General features: G+C 41.5%; 1 protein-coding gene and 1 long non-coding RNA gene across 3 annotated transcripts; both read right to left on the bottom strand.

The window, feature by feature from the left end:
* Nucleotides 1–1,758: 1,758 nt before the first annotated feature.
* LOC121703984 lies at nucleotides 1,759–3,425 on the bottom strand. The gene is made up of 3 exons (XR_006030198.1): nucleotides 2,973–3,425; nucleotides 2,259–2,311; nucleotides 1,759–1,808 (listed from the first exon to the last, which is right to left on the bottom strand). It is a non-coding gene; the product is annotated as an uncharacterized LOC121703984 (long non-coding RNA).
* Nucleotides 3,426–6,569: 3,144 nt separating this feature from the next.
* On the bottom strand, nucleotides 6,570–19,444 carry LOC121703974 (protein FAM171B-like). 2 transcript variants are annotated; one of them, XM_042084470.1, is made up of 8 exons: nucleotides 19,135–19,444; nucleotides 12,986–13,219; nucleotides 11,524–11,616; nucleotides 10,932–11,081; nucleotides 10,542–10,712; nucleotides 9,381–9,497; nucleotides 9,172–9,292; nucleotides 6,570–8,966 (listed from the first exon to the last, which is right to left on the bottom strand). In XM_042084470.1, exons 1-8 carry the CDS (start codon nucleotides 19,313–19,315, stop codon nucleotides 7,628–7,630), a joined length of 2,406 nt encoding a protein of 801 aa, XP_041940404.1. In that variant the 5' UTR covers nucleotides 19,316–19,444; the 3' UTR covers nucleotides 6,570–7,627. The 2 variants fall into 2 exon arrangements, with proteins under 2 accessions (XP_041940404.1, XP_041940405.1); XM_042084471.1 differs by having other exon boundaries at nucleotides 10,932–11,009.
* Between the last annotated feature and the right edge of the window lie 589 nt (nucleotides 19,445–20,033).

Here is a 20,033-nt window from a genome sequence, read left to right as displayed (position 1 = left end):
TGTGTTACTAAGATGTTCACGGACAAATTAGGCAAGGGAGTGCTATCAATTATTTCAAATTAATGGATCCTTTTAAACAATGTTTCTCAACATAACCTCATGATGCGAATCATAACATTTGAGGAAAACACTACACAGCATCATGTCATGAGTAAATGAACCACAATTCAATGTCAGTGAAACACTAGCTCCATCTAGTGGTGAATACATGCATTTGAAGCTTTCACTAATTCTGGAAATTAATACTAACCACAAATTGCCACTTCATGCAAAAGTGCACAAATAAGAAATGGTTTCACATACTTAAAAAAAACTACTTATTTTTCAGTATCACAAAGAGTTTGTGACAATGTGTGATGTCTGACACCTATGAGCCCTGTTTGTTTCCTACAGTGTAACAGAGCTTATAGCAGAACCTTAACTCACTCTGTCACTGGAAGGCAGCTGTCATGACAACTGAGCAGGAAGCTAACCTAGATAGCCAGTGGGCCTTTCACAAACCAAGGGAATAATGTGTTGTGGAGACCAGTAAAGACTATTCATCCATCTTATTAGGTGGATTCCTCTGGATTAGCCTATACTACATTGACCAATAATGTTTGTTCTGTGCTTCCTTTTTAAATAATTTACATGATTATTAATTATATTTTAATTAATAGTTTTAAAATCCTGTCATGCACAGAACACTATAGGACACTAACCTTCATTTTCATGCAATTCCAGCCATGTGCTACTGAGGGATGAAGCAGATTGTGTAGATGTGTACAAACAATTACCTCAAGATCTGGCCATGATTAGTCAACAGTGAAGTTAGCCCCCACTACTCCATTCATCTATTTATCTTTACTAGTCCACCATACATCTGTTCTCTGCTAGGTTGTATTGCTGGAATAAAGGATTTCAGCTAAGCTTGACTTTTTAGAGCTTCATTGCATAGCACTGCATCTTTTACAGTCCTCATCAATTCATTGGAGCAATTAGTCTACTATAACATGGGATTTGTGTGCAAGAATTCATGCTCCTTGTATCCTCCTAAATAACATTCTATCACTGTTTGGGATATTCTGAAACTATGGACACAGCCAGTATACCTGGATAGGAGACCTTCTTTGTGAGAACAAATGTTGTATCTAAGGGAGGTGGTGGTAGCCATTGAGTTTTACTCATTGTAATTGTTGGGCACCCAATACAATAATTACTTTCATGAGGACACATTGATAAGAAAAAAATATATACATGCCTACAGTACATGCCCATCGTCCTTACATACACACATATTTTATTGTTTTAATCAAGAAAGGTGTAGGTTGAAAATGGTGTTTAAATGCAATCAGCTAAATCCAACAAACAAGCATTATTGTACTAATTACATAACTGTAATTAATGTTCATCTCTAACTTACTGATATTGTTCCCTTTAAAAAAAAAAAGATTGTAAGGAAAAGTTTTAAGCTAACTGGCTTGTCTTAGGCATCCTTTTTATAAAAACATATAAAGTATTTAAAAAAAAGTCATTCACTCAATTAAAAATGCCAATTTCAAATTTCATTATATTTATCCTCTATATAAGTCCTTTAGAACGTCCTTCTCATGCATTTGAAGGGCTTTGAACAGTATCTCTGCCTGATTTTTGACAGTTATTCTATTCAGGATCATCCTCATCTGGGCTTCCTTAGTCCTCTCTGCTTCCACTTCAGAGATCATTTCAGAGTGAAAACCCTCCTCCTTCAGATGGTCTAGAATGGGCATGAGGTTTTTCCACTGACTTAATAAGAGAACCGCAATTCTTCTCTAAAAATGTCTTTTTGTCTAAACAGAAAGAAGAGAAGACACCAAGAAAGAAATATTAAAATAATTATCCCACATAATCCATTTTAGTTATAGTGTGGCATAAAATAGTCAGATGTATACTTAATAGTATACAACATGAATCAGATGTCAAACTGCATATATGCCTGTGACATGCCACACTGACACATGACATGCCATCTTCTGGTCATGATATGTGCCAGTCAAAAACAGGTTCAATTGTTTGTTCTAATATTCATTTCTAAACATGCCAGAATATTTATATATTTCTAAAATACTCAAATCAAGCCATGCCCCTAAAATGAAATGTATGCAGTAGCCTACATTGTGCTGTACAAAAGAATGTCACCTGTTGATGTGACACTCAAAATAAAGGTGATGCCATAAAATATACTGTGGCAATGACATAAAACAACTCCTTTGTATTTGTCACAACTATTTGGACTTTACCTGGTATCAGGCTATCAAAGTCTGCTGAGACATCTGTTGAGGCCTACTTCCATCTATGCAGATAAAAAGAACAGGATCAATCAAGTCAATATTTTGTTAATTTCACAAATTCTGTCATGCACTATATTGTTCTATTGTTATTGTTACGGCTGCATTCATTGTATCAATTGTATTATTGTATTGGCTTCAATTAAATACGCCTGCTAGCTGTTGCATCAAAACAACTGTTCCACGGCTACATCCTTGGCAGGATTTCCCCCTCTGCTGGAGAAATTGCACATTATGCTACTTATGCAACTGTGTGAAAAGGTAACGATAAAGCACATGGATTTGTTTACAAGCTAGCGAACTGTTAGCATAAGTTTGGCAGAACTATGTGGATGTTACAAGGTAAGAAACACGATTTAAAACAAGTTTCTTGTTTCTCACTTCTCTTTCCGGGACGGTAGTCTCAATGTTGCAAGGTTGGTTTTCCGCCTGGGGACGCTAGGCGCAGCGGGGAAAGTCACCATTTTCACCGGAACAGGTCATTTAACCATCCAAATGATTTCTAAACGGGTTTATTAAGTTGAAATAGTTGCCAAGTTCCCCTTTAAAACAAGGAACTAGCTATAGGGGAAGTATTCATATACTTTGCTACCTATTTCCACTGTTCATTAAGCACAATTAACTAATTAGTATGAAATAGCTTTTATAAAACATCCTATAAATCACCTGATAGGGACGACACCAACCTCATTTGGCAAGGTCAGGATATGTTTCCTTAATCCTGTCGTCCTCGAGCGCGCGAAGAAATTTTGCACAAGTATCCTCTCCCTTGTTATACAACATGTCAAGGAGGTCACCATTTGCCGTATCTGGGTCTGGGATGCTTTTTATTTTTCTATATTCACCATCAGTTATAATGCTCTCTGAATTGACATGTTGTAAAACAAGGTTTCGATCAAGCCCCAGCCATTCCACGAGTTTGATTTTATTCTTTTTGATAAGCTGCTTCTTCTAAAGGGACATAAAGACAGTCAGATTTAGACCTTCGACTGGAGAGAATTTTGACATAAACGGTACAATAGCAATATATGAAATGTCCCAACTTACCGACTAATCCATCTAGTTTTTGAAGTTGGTGTAATAATAATAATACATTTACAACTTATGACAGCTTCCTTGTTTCGCGTGCCTTTCCATTGAGGCCAAGTACCATCACCACTGTCTGTCTTCATTGTACAACAGGCAGGCTGCATCTAAACGAAATGATGGAGATGATTCTTGTCTACATGGCATAGCCTTTGCACAGTTAGTGGCATATCTAGAAGACATGAACAGTGATGAGAACAGTGCCCCTTTCTTCAAATTGACAGACATTGCTCAGTTGTACAAGACCAGGCTGGAACAACTTGGTCTTACTGTAGGTGAACGGATTCACGCCACCAGACTGAAAGAACGACTGCTTTCTGAGCTTCCACATCTGAGGGCACATTTACGCGGAAGAGACACACTCCTGAGTTTTGAGAAGGACATTGGACCAGCTCTCATGATAGTCTGTCAAACTGACAGTGATGCCATGCACTTAATGCGAGCAGCACAAGTAGTGCGCAGAGATCCTTAATTCATCTTTCTCTTTTGACGGGTCATTCAAAGAAAACTGCCAGCAGAGGGCTGTGCCACCATCTCTCTTGGCCTTCATCAACATGGTACTTGATGGTACAAACATTGAGCATCAGTCCACCACAAAACCTGCCCTAACAATCTCCCAATTGATAGTCTTAACAGTAAGAAGTAATTAATTAAGTAGTAATTAAAGACACAGCCTTATATTAACGTGCTAGCTACAAATGTGTTCAAGCCCGGTTGACCGGCTATTTAAAGGGACACCAGGCAAGCCTGCTGCTTTTTCTCTACGAAACTCTCCCTCGCTAGGTCTGAAGCTCTTTTCCTTTTCTTTGCGTCTTCTGTCAAGGGTTTTCGTTGCTTCTTCGCCGGCTCTGCCATACACACGTTTTCAACAATCTCTAGCGTTTCGTTAGCCTGCCTGCTTCGGTCGGCGGGTAGGATAGTCTTCAGTCTTCACTCGCCCTGTAACGAGTCATTTAACCATATACCGACTTACGAAGATGAGTAATTAACACGAAAACGTTGCCTGGCGTCCCTTTAACTTGGCTATGTTAACATTACCTATTTCAGCGATAACAAATTTCACATTACCAAGCTGACATATCTACAATATACTCTGTTCAATCATTAAACTAGCTTCAGCTCACATAAATGTTCCAGACTATCTTTTAGTTTAGCTAGGATAATTATTTTGATCAATGTCCATGATTTTTAACTCAAAAGCTAACTACCAAGGAAAACTCCTTCCTGGCTATGGTTAAATTAATTTGCAACATGAATAATATTATGTAATTATGTAATAATATTGTTTGTTAATAGTCAATATGTTTACCTGTTAGAATATGTCGATTGAAGTGCTCTCTACATTGTGCGTACTGTGGCCTGTAGCAACAACTCTCTAAAGCAGGGTTTTTTCAACCAGCGGTGGTATTGCAGGTGGTCTGTGAAAATGGTCTAGGGGGGTCACCTGTGGATAATTCTGTGCTGTGAAGAAATTAATTTAGCCACACATCTCATGAAATAACAACTAATAACTGAATAATAAAGCGACAACATAGAAATTAATTGGGATACATAAAAAATGAATATTTTGATGTTTTGTTTACCTTGACCTTTACATAAATGCATTTTCTTGAACTCTGGTGGTTTCAAAGTTATCAGATACAGAATGGGCACCCAAACGTTAGTGGGAAATGACACCTTAAGTGTTTTTCTACTGTGTTTGGTTCCAACGTGAGGCACTTTTGAATATTATTGGCGGCCATCGGATTTGACCTCTCCCGGGCCTCAGAGGTCAAATTTGACTTCCCTCCCAATCTGAAAATAAACCTCATGGTATAACCTAACTATGGTAGAAGTTTCATGTTTCTTTCAAAATGTGCACAATTTTCATGGTTCCCCGCTGCACTATTTGGGGCGGAGTCAGCAGCAAAGCAGTAGAACTTAAACTTTAAGCTCAAGACGGTCAAACTCATTTCGGCTACTGAGGTAGGCCTCTCAAGTATTTATCAGGATCTGCAATCTGGCTCACTTTCACCCTTGGTTCTACTTTCCCTGCCTTCTTTCAAAGACCCTGGCCTGCTCCCTGGCTCTCCATAACTGTATTCAAGATAAAGGGCGCTATTTTGCAACCTGGCGCATGGCGGATAGGTAGTTAAAGGTGCTCTAAGCGATGCTGGGTAACGTCACTTCTGTTGACTTTCAAACAAAACAGAGAGCTAGCTCGCGACTTCCTCCCCCTCCCTCCCGTGCTGCTCCCATGCAATTGAAACTCTTCTAAACGCGCATCTCGTCTGTGATTTGCTGTTTGTAATGTTTTTATGGGCTAGGTTTGCCCAGGTGGTTTTTGTTGCCGTTTTTGGAGCCTGGACTGTCCACAGAGATCACGTTTTTTTTTTCAGGACACTCTAGCGGTTGGTTAGTATAGGCCAGTCAATCTAGCCCAAAAAGACAAAACATTTGCAACAGAAATGTCTCATAGTTTTTATTGTTCCTAATACCCTCCTGAATCATAGGCTAAAAGTCTACCGCAGCAGATGGAGTATATTTATCTTAGCTGAACATATTTTTCTTTCGAGATTAAAGGCCAAAGTTGTGCCCAACACTCTAAATAAATTGAGTAGCCTAGAATAGGGGGAAAGGTTCAATTAATAGCTATCACTATGAAACTTATCCAGTTGATTAGTGACATCATACCAAAGAAAAAATGTATTACAAGTTTTTGAGATTTTATGTTTATATGCGAATTAGGCCTAGGATATTTTAAGAAAAATATATGAAGTTAAATAATGAAGTGAGGTAGGCTATAACTATATTCACAGGAAAAAAATATATACAGGCAATAAAAAAAACCTCAATTAATCTCAATTTCAATCACGGTTAACGGTGTATTTATTTTTCAGATATACGCTTGATTCAGATTTCTCTCACCGCAGCTACCAGAAGAGTTAGAAATTTCAGACAGGTTGCTCACATCCCATGTAGGCCTACGTCGTCAAGCTCAGTTTGAGGCTGCGCAGTACAATAAGCCATCGCCTGAAAAGTGGTTCTATTTGACTTCACTTGTCTCCGTCAAAGTCTATGGGGTCGCTGTGTCCATTTCTTTTACTGTCTATGATGACTCCCAAGTCTTTTACATAGGCCTACAGAATGTGGTAGACCTAGCAGGGCTGAAACATATCAGGACAAAGCACTGGGAGAAAAGATTTACCAGATTTATTTTTTTAATTCCAATTTGCACTATAGTAACGGTTACAAATCCTTATTAAATCCGTATTAAGTTAGCAGAAAAAGCTGCATGCTGAGTAGGTGAAGCAATTCACAGCAGAAACAGGAAGTGTAAGTGAAGACCAGTAACCCACAGCCACTAGTGAGAGCTATAGGATGGGAAACACTGAGTTACAACACAACAACAAATTCAAGAATGCATACAGTAGGAATTGCAGCCTACTGTAGGAATTGCAGCACGACTCTGAATGAAAATTGAAAGCATGGCATAGAGCACAAGCAGAAGCTAACAACAAAGCACTTGCAATGACTGGGGTTTGCTTCTGAGGTGTTTTGGATACAGTTAGCAGAAATTTAATAGTCATTACTGCTATGGATTCACAGCAAGCAAAGCAAGAAAGCAGCGGATGTTCAGATGATCATTACAGGTTATACTGTATACTGGGACACTACATTGGTGATAATGGGTAAACTACAGTACATAGTCAGACCAATGAAAGGATTCATTTGTGCCCATGTAAAACTAATGAGAAGCTACAGTAGCATGCTATTTTCAAACCTGTTACATCAGTCACATGGTTACAACTTTGATTTTCATGTTGATACACATGTGGTCTTTCAAATAGACTCATTTGTCGCGCTCTGGCAGATTGTGGCCAAGCACAGAGAGCCAGAATCCTATGTGGAAAGTAGTAATGAGACAGAATACACAAATTACCTTATAAATGTACATAATGCATCTCCCTTCAAAGTCAGTGACCACCAGTGACAGCTAAGAAAGGGTGTATCAAAACAAAAACAGCTCCATTTCCCTGTTTATCACAAACAGTAATAAATACTATAAATCCCCTGTATATGTTGAAACAGTAACATACATAGAATATGTACTTGTTACCGGACAAGTAAGCTTTGTTAGCGTTGTTAGCAAATTGTGCTGTATAATAGTGACATTTGTGCTGATAATTCTCTCTGGTGTGGACTTTAATGTGGGCCATGTTGTTTTTTCAGTTGTTCACCACACATGTAGCTTGCTAGTTGAGCTTCATGAGAGGCCTCTCCTCCTTCATAAGCCACGTGCTCCTCTGCCTGTCGGCCCTCCTCTTGTCTTTGGGCTTCCTCAGGCGCCGCGGCGACGGAGTGGACCTGGACTCGCTGTCCTCCTGGGCACTGGATGTGTCAGCGCCGCCATCCTGCTCCTCGGGGATGTCGGGGACAGCCCCTCCGGCGCCGTCCAGGAGGCTCCGCAGGGAAGGGTCCTCTGGAGTGCAGGTGGTGGCACTCTCGCTGCTGCTCAGGTCCACGTCATCGTTGGCGCTGCACAGCCGCTGAGTCCTGCCACCGCCGCTGCTGGGGGCCGTGCTCCGCACGAACGTCCTCTCCCGCTCCATCTTCCTGCTGCCGCCGCCGGCAACGTGCTCGTTCATGTCGACCCCGGAGTCCAGGCTGGTGTTCCTCCTCTCAGAGGCCTTGTGGAGGCATTTATGCAGGTCTAACACCGAATGGCGGATTTGGGCGACCGGCTTGCCCTCTAGAGACACGAACCAAGCCCTGGGATGGGGCGAGGGTTTGCTTTTGGAGAGCTCCCGCAGGTTCTGTTCTGACGTGCCTTGGTGGTCGCTGCACAGAGGGCCCATTACCGCGGCCTCATTCAGGGTACCCGGCACTGATACCGACTCCAGCAGTGTGTTAAAATGCCCCCAGGCTCTTGCACTGGAGCGGGACCCTTTTGATCCCTCAGATGCCTGCTGCTCTTCACTCCTCTGCCTGTGGGTTTCTGACAGCGGGGGGGCTCGGGGGTGGGTCTGAGTCAAGTTGTCTTTGCGAAGCCCCTCCGCCTGAGCTTCACAGCCTGCTCCCGGCCTGGGGAGAGTGGCTGGCATGGAGCGCGACGGCTGCTCCGCAGAAAGGAGGAGCTCTGCTGCCTGGAGTACGGCCACGGGCTGGTGGTATACGTGAGCTACTCTCTCAGAAAGGAGCACCTTTTCACTCAGCGCCACAGGGGCTCTCGTTTGATCAGATCCTCCTTCAGGCCTTACAGCCTGGCAGGCATTGATGTAATGTGGGGCATAGGAGGCAGTGAAGGCTTGCTGTGCCACGTTGCCTATGTTATCATAGAGCTGATGGGCTCCTGGTAGTTTTCGACTGTCCACATAGTGATTAAGTTTCCTACCATTGGAATGAGTCGAAAAATTTGTTTGCAAATTGAAGTTAGAGACATCAGCTTTCTGAGTTGTATCTTCATAGCCGTCTGAGTCTTTGAAAGAGAATTGCTGCTGATACATGCTGTTAGTAGAAGTGGTCTGGTCTCTTTTAAAAAGATCCATATGTATATCTTTGGTTCTTTTTGGTGGTTGCACACAGGAAAAGCATCTGCAAAGAAAAAGCTGATAGTTGGTTTCATTAACGTTATGTGGATAATTTTCAGCAACCATTAAACAGTTGACACAGGTGACATAAAATGGTTATTCATGTCCAGGCAGACCACTTAGTGTAGATTTTGCAGAGCAAACACCATTGATGCACAACACATACACACACACAAACACAGTCTACAAAAATGATAGTAGATACTTACCTACAGTCACACAACAGCACCATTAAGATTCCAGACACAATTAGGATGCCCCCACTCAGGACGGCCATGAGCAGGTACGCGTGTTGGTGGAAGTCCATGTGACTGGCAGAGCCCATAAGACCTGGATCAGCAAAGACAGAGCTGCTTAATGCTTCTGTGCTGGGTAAGAGTGCAAAAATAACTCATAGCATTAAGTTAAGGGTCCATACCACTGGACGAAGGAAAAGGTGCAGCAATCCAAAAACCCAGATGGGGTGCTGTATAGGACCAGACCAGCGCACCGTCCTGCCTGGTGACAATGCCCAGTCCTTGGTTTACCCAGGCACCTGAAGGACAATAAGATGTTTACCGGCTTGGATGGTGTTTACTCCAATATTTGTAGTGATATAATGTGTCTTATAAGTACAGTTTTACTACTAACGCTTTAGGGCTGTCACTTTTGTGAAATAATCCTGTTAAATTTTTTAGACATAAGTGTTCATTGAATCGATTGTAAAATCGATTTTCCATGTCTAAAGACGTTTTCATTTTCAACGCCAAATATAGGCCAATCTACGGACAACTAACAGGCATTAGGGCGAACGTAAAGAGGGCGCTTGAAGACGCACAAGCCAGCAATATTTCTGATGATTTATTGGCGTAAAGTTTCGTGCACAATGACAAACAGGAGTGCAACATTCTCGAAAAAAATAAGCAGAGTGGACTGCCATAAAATCAGTGAAAAACATTACTGCAGGCTTCAACGTGGCTGTGTTTACGATTAGAAATGTCAAACAAATTTCGCCTACGTAGGAAATCACGACTGCACAGTTTGCATACCGCTTTGTCCTTCTCCATAGTTTGATCTACCCAAAACCTGAAGTGCTTCCGTATCAAACTCCTCAAGTTATTAGGGCTTGTCACTCATCTCTGTCATGTCGCACAGGTTGATCGCGTTGTCCTCCATTTTTTGGCAAAACACACACCGGTGCGTAATATTGGTGGGAATTTTCTTTTTAGCTTTCGCAATGCCTACTGCACTTTTGGAATTCTTTATTTTCTTTTTCTGCTTGTTTGTGAGTTTTGTTACATCTATCTTTTTTATTTGTTTAATTCATTTAAAATTAATAGTGCACATATTTGGTTAAAATCGATTCCCTATTTTAGTTTTCGAAACTTGTGTTGGTTGATCCAATCGATTGTGCAATCGATTTTCGAACGTAAAGTGACAGCCCTCTTTAGTGGCTGCTTGCATCATCTGTTTTAGGCATTTTCTCTTATGTGGGTCGCCTCTGCATCCTGACCACTACAACAAGAGTCACTATATCTTGTGGACATTTTATATAAACCAGGCACTTAAAAAGATAAAAAAAAAAAAATCCTATTCATACCAGCCTTGCTGTCAAAAGCCCAGGCAGGAACAGGATCGGAGACACTCAGGCCACTGTTGTCTGGCAGAAGAAGGCTTATCTGAATGGGGCCAGTCACCTGGACCTCTCTGCTTTTACAGCTGAGCTCTACGCTAACAGCAGCTACTGGTTTCAGCTCAATACTCCTATACCCTGAGAGAGACAGAAACAAACTGTGTAAGTGCAGATAATATAGTCATTTAGATGTGTAAGCACAGACCTCATAATAACAAATATGTATGCATGTCAACATCAACATACATACACCTATGCACACATACTGTATGTATGTATGTATGGGTGTAAACAGGCACACACAAACGCACACACAAAGACACACACACACACACACACACACACACACAAACACACCTGACTTGCTGATTAGGACTCCCATGGTATTATAAAAGATGCTTTTCTCAGCAGTCGGTTGTGGCACTGTCAGGTAGGCTGTAATAGTAGAAATGTTACATTCTGGCACCGTAAGCAGGTTCTTCTGGAACTGCACATTTGGCAAGGACTCTAAAATAAAAAAAAACGTTCAGGTATAAAAAACAGGTCACAACCTCAATCTTGGCTTTAAAACTGTCACTTTGCCAAGACCAGTCAATAAAGTATAATTAAAAGTAAACATCAATGCAATTAGTGGTATATCCTTCATTAGATGTTCTACAACACAACAGCAACAATTGGTGGCTTCTGTTGAAAAATTGTTGTTTTGGTATGGATTTACTTTTGCATTATGATATTATTTGGATATTGGTGTTCATTCGTGTAGTTTTTACCATTCCTGTTAATTGGCAAAGTGCACTTCTTACTCTTACTCATAAATGTGCTAAGGAGGCATGCAAGGTAAGTTTTCTTGAATATAGCTGAGTGTCGCATGCATATCATTACAAAAGAAATAGGTCATCTGATTTAAGCAACAGTTAAAATTTTAACCCTCATCACATGACGTGCACACCTGATATTTTTCCTGTTATCAAAACAGAGTCTTCAAACAGCCAGATATTCCCTTGGGTTTGGGAGACCAGCGATAGAGTCACGGATGAGAATACTGAAAAAAAGATGACAGAGAGACAGAAAAGCAAAGACTTCAAAGGGACTGCCTGTTAAATCATGAACTGACATTCAGGAAAGAAAAAAAAATCTAGCTAGGTAGTCCTATCATCATGCACACTGCATATGGGTTTGTCACAGCACTGGCAGCTGTTGCAGTTGCATGTTATCAAAGCTAGATGGAGACCTCACATCAAAAATTCAGATGCTGCACCTTGCATGTGTGTTGGGTGGTGAGATTTCATTTGAAGTCCTGAATGTGCTTTGTTGGTCTAAAAAACTACTCATCTTAGGGACCAACACATGCATTACTGAGGCTAAGAGAGAGAGAGAGAGAGAGAGTGAGTGTGTGTGTGTAAGTATATATTCACAATATCACTGTAAAATATGTAGCAGTGTGTCAACCAAGCAGTGAACAAAGCAAGGCAGAAATCCCAGAGCAGTCTCCTAACAAATAGAAAAAACATGTACCTTCATTAAAAATCAAAACGTGTATATTTTCTCTGATATTTGCGATGCAGAAATAACATGGTGGGAGTTGATAAAATCTGAAACTGCATGAGTGCCATGTCTCTCCGCAGGGATATCTAAACATGTCAAGATGGATCTGCTGCAGGTTCGTGTGCTGGCAAAGTGCTCCTGTTTCCCATCATGAGGTTCACCATCACCCTCAGGACCCTCTCACACATTTACTGGACATCTGGCACAAATACCTCACATTATACCATGGTCTAGGTTGAAAAGGGTGTCGTTTAAAAAGTGATATACTACACCTATAAAATTATTATGACGTTGCTTGACAACGCCTGGGTTAGTCCGCTTAGCTGTGACTTATCAACATTCCACAGCATTGCGATAAACAGATGAAAAAACTAATGATTTTAGTTCTAAAACTCATTTAGTATTAATAATTGATTTCATATTTATTTATTTCGTAAGTGACCATGGTATAAACGGGATAATGCCCTTCGATGCGTCCATTATCAGAAATAAATGGACCGCTTCGCGTCGGACGGTTCATGCCTCCGCGTCTGATAATGGACACCTCGTCGGGCATTATCCCTTACATATAAATCCTTCTCAAACTCCCTCCTTCCCATCATGAAAATGTCTTTGAAAAAAAACAAATACCGGTATGTGAAAACAGTGTGTTTGTGTCAACACACAATATGGCCCATTTCCTACTATTACATAGAAAAACTATGTTTCATATATGACCTACCTTGCATGTAAAAGGGATATGTACCATTTTAGTACGGCAAGTACAGTATATGCAAGCACTTTACCGCAGCTTTATAATGATTATATTGTACACAACTAGTGTGATTCTTATATGTTTTTATAGATGTTTTCCATATGGGTCTTACTTGGCATTTTGGAGGCCTTCCATGGCAGTGGTGTGAGAACATAGCCGTTCAGACTGCCCACTATTGTGACGGACTGCTGCGGTGAGTAGGGCACTCGAAGCACTGCAGAGCCATCTTCACTAGTGAGGGTGGAACTGGAGAGAACGTAGTTTACAAAGAGCTCCACAGACGCCCCCTTGAGACCCTGTCGACTGGCTGCGTCCCTCACGTAAACCTTCAGAGTGAAGACAGCCACTGGGGGGGACAAGTGAGGAAAAAATTGGGTCAGTGGGATGGCTGGGAAAGAGTGTGTGTGTGAAAGAGAGAGAGAGACCGAGAAAGAAAGAGAGAGAGTGGGAGGGAGGGGGCAGACACACCCAGAGATGAGAAACGAGTGCAATTTGAGTTTGAACAGCATAATGTCAAGTCTACTGACAGAATAAGAACTCTGTCTACTGACAGAATAAGAACTGCATTGCCTTAGCATACTTCATTAACATCTTGATGAAGTCTGTTCTACACGGTCCATTAACCAACGGTTCTGTGGACTCAAGCAATGCATGAGAAGCAGATTGAGGCTTCCTGATTCATGAACTGAACTATTCTATTAAGCAAGATGGCACACTGAAATCTCAAATTTGTATCAAACAAAAGGGACTCTATACTTCAATACAGCACTACACAGCTGTATCTATTCTTAATCCAACTGACAAAGGTACAGTACACCAGACAAATCACAAGGGCCTTTAGTTTAGTCTTCCTGACCGAGCGAGCGAGCAATGCATATGGTTGTGGGCAGGACAGCCAAGCCAGGAGTGGGCAGCTGTCCTCTCATGAGGTGAAGAGATGGGTACAGACATCCCAAACAGCTTCGTCGCGCTGCAGTGCTGCAGGCATCTCCGGCTATCCCAGAAACCCCTTCTCCACCCGAGAGTAGTGGTGTTTACATTACGTAACATGACAGGGTATCGTCAATAGACTGGAAATGTGGTCGAAGACGACTTTTTCCAACATAACTTAAATATGAAATTAAGTCTGAGCATAAGGTATGTTTTTTTTTAAAGCATATATGCATAGCCATCACATACAGACAAGCAAGAGACTCCCAGCTATGACAGTCACTTGTTCTTAAGGGGGGTTCAGAATGCTGACTTGGCACATACAGTATGCATCAGGAGCCTGAGACACTTTAGGGACATGCTGACATGAATGAAGAGGACTTCAGCAATGCTACCTGTATCTAGAAAAAGGCGAAATTCATCTATGACATCTATAATTACAATCCACAATCTAAAATCTCAATGATATAATTACATTGGTTGAGTACTCTTCATTGTTTTCCAGATGATACAGTGAAACAGCAGCATCTGAAAAACAATGCATCGGTTTACACATAAAGGTGGTGTAGAATGCATCTCTCACTACATAAATTGGCACATTTAAGAAATCGTCCCTTTTATGGTTAATCTGATTATAAGCCGGGTAAGACAAACTGTCTGATGCTGCAGTCCCACGCTATAAAGAAACAAAAGAAGTGCACAGATTCAGCCATCAGCCTTAAATAGCAACAGCACATGTTCTACATAAAAGTGGGCCAGCCCATTCTGAGTCTGAGTGTACAGTATAGTGGCCATCAGGTCCTGCAATCTTTTACCAGACCTCAGCCTCGTAAAACACACACCAAATTCCAAGCAAGAGTAAGAATCATCACTAGGTTGAGAGAGCTATCTGGGTGTTACGGCTACTCCCATGGTTATTCAGTCTGTGGATGAAATGGGACTTTCCCATCACTCTCCTCCAATTTGGATAGCAGTGGAGGTCATGTTACAGTGTGCATCGATCCCAAAAGAGGCACTTTGCCTTGCAGACCTGTAAGCTTGGCCCTGCCCAACAACCCATCAGCACACACACACACACACACACAAACACACACACACACAGCACACACCCCTCCCCCCATGCTATTTCTTGGCAAACCACTCCTGGCCAAAGGCCAGACGGATGAGTTTCTGCCCCAGGCACTGTTCAGATGCATCCTCCCGTACAACACTAGGCTGAAGCCTTCTGCGAATCAGTGTTGAGTATTTCTGAAACTTCAAGGAAAGTGATGGTGTTTTTGTTGTAACAATGCTGTCTCATCATATTTTCAAGTGCCCCCAATAAATATTTGATTACATACACTGTATATTTTATATGTGTAAAAGAAATAACTAAGGGAGCAACACAAGGGAGCACACAATTTCACTCTGACGGTGTCATTTTTAGAATCAGGAGACTTCAGACAGCGTGTCCTTCAGTGAAGTTTGATGGACATCACATCTCGATAAGATCCCTCTGATAACTGACTGAGGCGTCTGATTCTCTTCAGGACTCTCCCGATCACACAGCAGTAGCTTAATGGACCTGAAGCCAGTATATGGACTGATAAATCTGCACCGAGGGTGAAATATACCAGATTACTATAATCCTCTCGTATGACCTGCCACAGATATACCCACACTGACATACTTTCGCTTTTATCACAGACTATCAAACCTTCATGTTCGACATGAGTGCTTGCATCGAACCGACTTAACCATTTAGTGACAAATTAATCATGGCTGTCTGATACTAACACAAATATGCTGAGGTTAAGTTTGCAGGTAGGTTTTAATGACATGAAATATTAAAGGAACCGTATGTAGGATTTTGGCCAAAACTGGTACTACAATCACTTTCAAAATACTGTAGAGCGGTGTACACCGCATATGTGGTAACTAGAGCAGAGCTGGCAACCCAGATGCCGAAACACTACTGACTTTGTGATTACTAGATAGGTGGAGGGTGGCGGATCAGGCTAAAACACAAATATGTAGGCTAAACATCAACATCAGTTGAGGGCTGCAACTTCACTTTTTTAAATGACGATATCCTGGCCGGACTACTGTTGTCAGTGATATAAGTATTTGAAATTAGCATGATTTCCTAATGTCTAGTGACAAATCAGGGCCATTTTATGATTAATTGAATTACATTTCTTACATACGGTTCCTTTAACACAGAGCACATGATCTTGCTGTACTGTATGTACAAAGCTCACTAAGTAGAATTAGCAATCAATGTTCTCCAAGGGTAAGTGCATGCATCCATTGTGCTCTGTCAGCTGGACTGTACTATGCTGATAAAGCTAAATGTCAACAACAGTTAAGAGAAAAGAACTGAACAGTATGTGCTTCAGCGACTTATTGCCATTAATGTTGCATCGGAAAACAATCCACAGAAGCACTGTTTTAAGGCCTAAACTCGTAAAGCAGTTTTGTAATTTTGTTTTTTGATGTTGTCACGAACTCCAGGCAATCCTTTTAAACAATGAATACTGAATGAATAATCTCCTTTCCTTTACAAGCCAAGTAAAAATTAGCTCAGAGCACTGTCACAAGGAATCCTCATAACCTCTTTTGTGACTAATACCGACTAACACAATTGAGAGATCGACTTATAAAATGTAGTTATCCACATTCATCATACACAAAGAGTGTTCATTTGTATGGTTATGGTATCTAGTAGATGCCTTTATGCAAAGTCTTTAAAAGGTATTTAGAATTCAGATGTGGCTGACTGTACATATACATACAGTAAGGGCTTTGGCAGAAGGCTATAGTGGGTGAGTGGGAGAAAGAGCTCATTACGTAAGAAGGATGAGAGCAAGAGGGAACGAAACCTTACAGGCCCCAGCTATGCGCATTCTGCTGATTGCCTCAGCCTCATACAGACACATTAAGGAGGGATTTACCATATCACGCAGCCTTTCAGGAGCACAGGATAAATCCTAATGCTCAGAAACTCAGAAACTGAAATTGGACTCGGAAACTTCCAGGTCATTGCTGTGGATTTAGGGCAGGCCAGGCATGGTGAGATCAGTATCTGGGGCATGTTTGATCATAGAAAAAAATACAGAGGAGAGATCACAGAGATGGAGGATATACGTGTAGCCTCCATGGGGGAAAGTATTTGCTGTAAAGTGTTTTACTCTAGTTTTTTATGCAACTTTTAGATATGTTGGATTAACATTGGCTATGCTATAAATCCTCCAGCAATTTTAATGATGCACAGAGAATGACCCTGTTCTGAGCTGAAGGCAAACTCTTACTGTCATTAAAAAAAAAAAAACTAGATGATTATAAATGATTGACCAGAATAATAAACCATTAGTGGGTATAATCAAGGTCACTTCATGCAGAGTCACTTCAACATCAATTGTGAATCGCACATTACTTGTAGTAAATGGTCTGCTTTAACAAATTTTAAGAAAATAACAAATTTTGGGCAGCCATGGCCTACTGGTTAGCACTTCGGACTTAAACCGGAGGGTTGCCGGTTCGAACCCCGACCAGTAGGCACGGCTGAAGTGCCCTTGAGCAAGGCACCCAACCCCTCACTGCGCCGGGATTAGTGTGTGCTTCACTGTGTTCACTGTGTTCTGAGTGTGTTTCACTAATTCACAGATTGGGATAAATGCAGAGACCAAATTTCCCTCATGGGATCAAAAGAGTATATATATATACTTATACTTAAATCCCCAAGTCTCCATAGATGGAATACTTGGAGAAAATAATCACACCCACATTGGGGTCACAGTGAAGTTGGCAAAGAACAAATGTCCTCACTTCATGAAAAACTATTACAACATGCCCTCACACAAAACAACACTTTAATGCCCTCATTTCATATGATCAAGTGCAAGCAGGAAGCAACTCAATCAATGTGAGTAATAATATGTACTCAGCAGCCCTCACCAAGATGCATGCTGAACATGATGAAATGGGTGTAAACAAAAAGCCATTAGCTCATCTTGGAGCATGCCGCACGTTTAGAAATCCTGCCCCTACAAGAACATTAGCATGCATATCTATTTACACACTGTACCTGAGTCAATGGAGAATATTGATTAGTTCATCAGCTGACTACCATGTAATGGAGGCAAATCCAGGGTACTTAATCACCCAGCTATCCCTCCTACTGTAATTGATTAATATCACTGTGTGTATGTGTGTGTGTGAGCTGCATATCGTGTTAGTGGCTCCATAATGGAGCTCTTCGCTGTGCTCATGCAGTAGCCTACCAGTGCTGTGAGGAGGAATCTGAATTTAAAGGACTCAGAGATAAGAGGGGAGACATCAGAGCTGTAAGTGCAGTGTGCGCGCGCGTGTGCAGGAGCTGACTGTTCAGCCACGAGGGATGCTGTTCGCTGATGAGGCGGGGAGGAATGTCTTGTGCGGAAGAGCCCAGCGCCTCGTGGAAAACAACAGATGGGCCGGGAGGCAGGAGGGAGTTCTGTTCTGGTGGCTGAGCACACCATATTCTTTGGATCGGAGCAAAACACAGAGGGCTTACTTTGTGAAAGCAGGGCACTTACAATATAGCTGGCAGAGATGGCTTGACTGTGTGCAGCACTGCCTACAGGCTACAATCCAAAGAAAGCATGGTGTTCATTGTGCCTTAAATGTATTATCACCTCTGTTTCCTATGTGATAAGCCATGCAAAAGCAAATCTCTCAGGAATCGTGACATTATTGTGTCCAGAATCAGTCTTAATTGATGTCTGATGTCAAGATGTCGATATCATACACAAACCATCAGAAAAAAAACCCATAAATGTCAGATGACAAAAACAGTCTGTTATTGAGCAAATCTTCACAATTCCACTGTCATTGTTTTGTCATTTTGTACAGTAAAACTGATTGAAATTGTACATCAGACAACAGGCCAACAGTGACCTTTGGTATGAACCTTGTCGCTCATCAAAGCACCCCACTGTTGCTCAGTCCAATTCAGTGCGATCCCAGAATCAATTTACATTTGCATCTATCACAGACTGTTAGGAAATGTACAAGGCTATGATACAAGGAGACATATAATTCTTATTAAAGAATCAAGAACAAGGAAATATTGCCAGCATTTAGCCTAACACGAGTAGGCCTATATAATGATCGATCCATCTAAACTACTGCAATAAAAAAGAAAGAAAGACAAGTGCTTTGTCTTTGGTCTACAGGCTAGGCTACTACCCATACTCTTCAAATCAATTACAGCGACAATTCTATCAGGATATCTGAGAAATATGACCAAAACAGTAGGCTAGCCTACTTGCTGCGTTCCCAGAATTCACTTGTTACTGAAGCGTCTTCTACCTGATTCAGTGACGTCGGTCTTCAGGAACTGCTGATGGATTAGCTCGGGCAGTTGCTGAGCATCTTCCACAAAGTTGTCGACATCTCGGTTAGTTACGATCAGTGCACTGTCGAGCCCTCTCAACCCATCTTCCCTCAGAATCAGCAGCGTGACCAACAGAAAGTAAGGAAACTCAGACATTGTGAGGGACAATATATGGAAAGAGACATAACTGCAAAGAGGATCCGGTGAATGAGAGGAGGAGCGCGCACCACAATCGAGTTAGTCCCTTGTGGATGCGCTAGCCTACTATTACGGCATCATACATTGCCACACGATGATAGCAATCGCCCAAAGCTGAATTGTAATGGCATGCGTGCAATCTAGTGTACACTAACGCATTGCTGCCATCTGCTGGAACAAAGCTGACGAGATGCCGTAGCCTACATGTATTTCATTCAGGAAGAATCCTACTGTAGGCCTGGCTATCAGTACTGTCTATGTTCCCTTAAACTGCCAGAGTAGGTTTCAGATGGTGCAACGGAATCAATGAAATGATTATCTGCCGTTTTGTAATGATATTAAAGGATATTCACAGATTGGCTCCTAGCTGACAGTCTACTTTCATTTTCTGTGAGTCTTTTGTTTGCCCACTAGATGGCAGCAGCATATTACAGTTTTTCTCAGTCGCTTTGGTGCTTTTCTCAGAATGAAATGTCTCATAACTATTAGTTCAACCTTCACAACATTTCGTCATTTGTGCACATCATAGTAGCAATTTCTCCTTCCTCTGAACAAATTGCAAATGCTTTTGAACATGTATCAGTTGCTTTGTCATGTCAGTCAAAATGAACTATACTTATGGATGCTGAATAGTCGTTCCCAATAAAACTAATAGTCTTCATTTCATTGCTTGAGT

Source organism: Alosa sapidissima, chromosome 2 (genome assembly GCF_018492685.1).
Source record: "Alosa sapidissima isolate fAloSap1 chromosome 2, fAloSap1.pri, whole genome shotgun sequence".
In the NCBI taxonomy this organism is placed as follows: Eukaryota; Metazoa; Chordata; class Actinopteri; order Clupeiformes; family Clupeidae; genus Alosa; species Alosa sapidissima.
Note: the sequence above shows the minus strand (reverse complement) of the source record. Positions and strands in the feature narration are given on the sequence as shown.

Excerpts from the sequence above, each read along its gene's own strand:
- LOC121703974 (XM_042084470.1), bottom strand. The coding sequence starts at position 19,315 with ATGTCTGAGTTTCCTTACTTTCTGTTGGTCACGCTGCTGATTCTGAGG. Across the intron at positions 13,220-19,134 it reads GACCGACGTCACTGAATCAG|TGGCTGTCTTCACTCTGAAG; the intron begins GTAGAAGACGCT and ends TGTCCCCCCCAG. Across the intron at positions 9,293-9,380 it reads ACCTTTTCCTTCGTCCAGTG|GTCTTATGGGCTCTGCCAGT; the intron begins GTATGGACCCTT and ends TTGCTGATCCAG.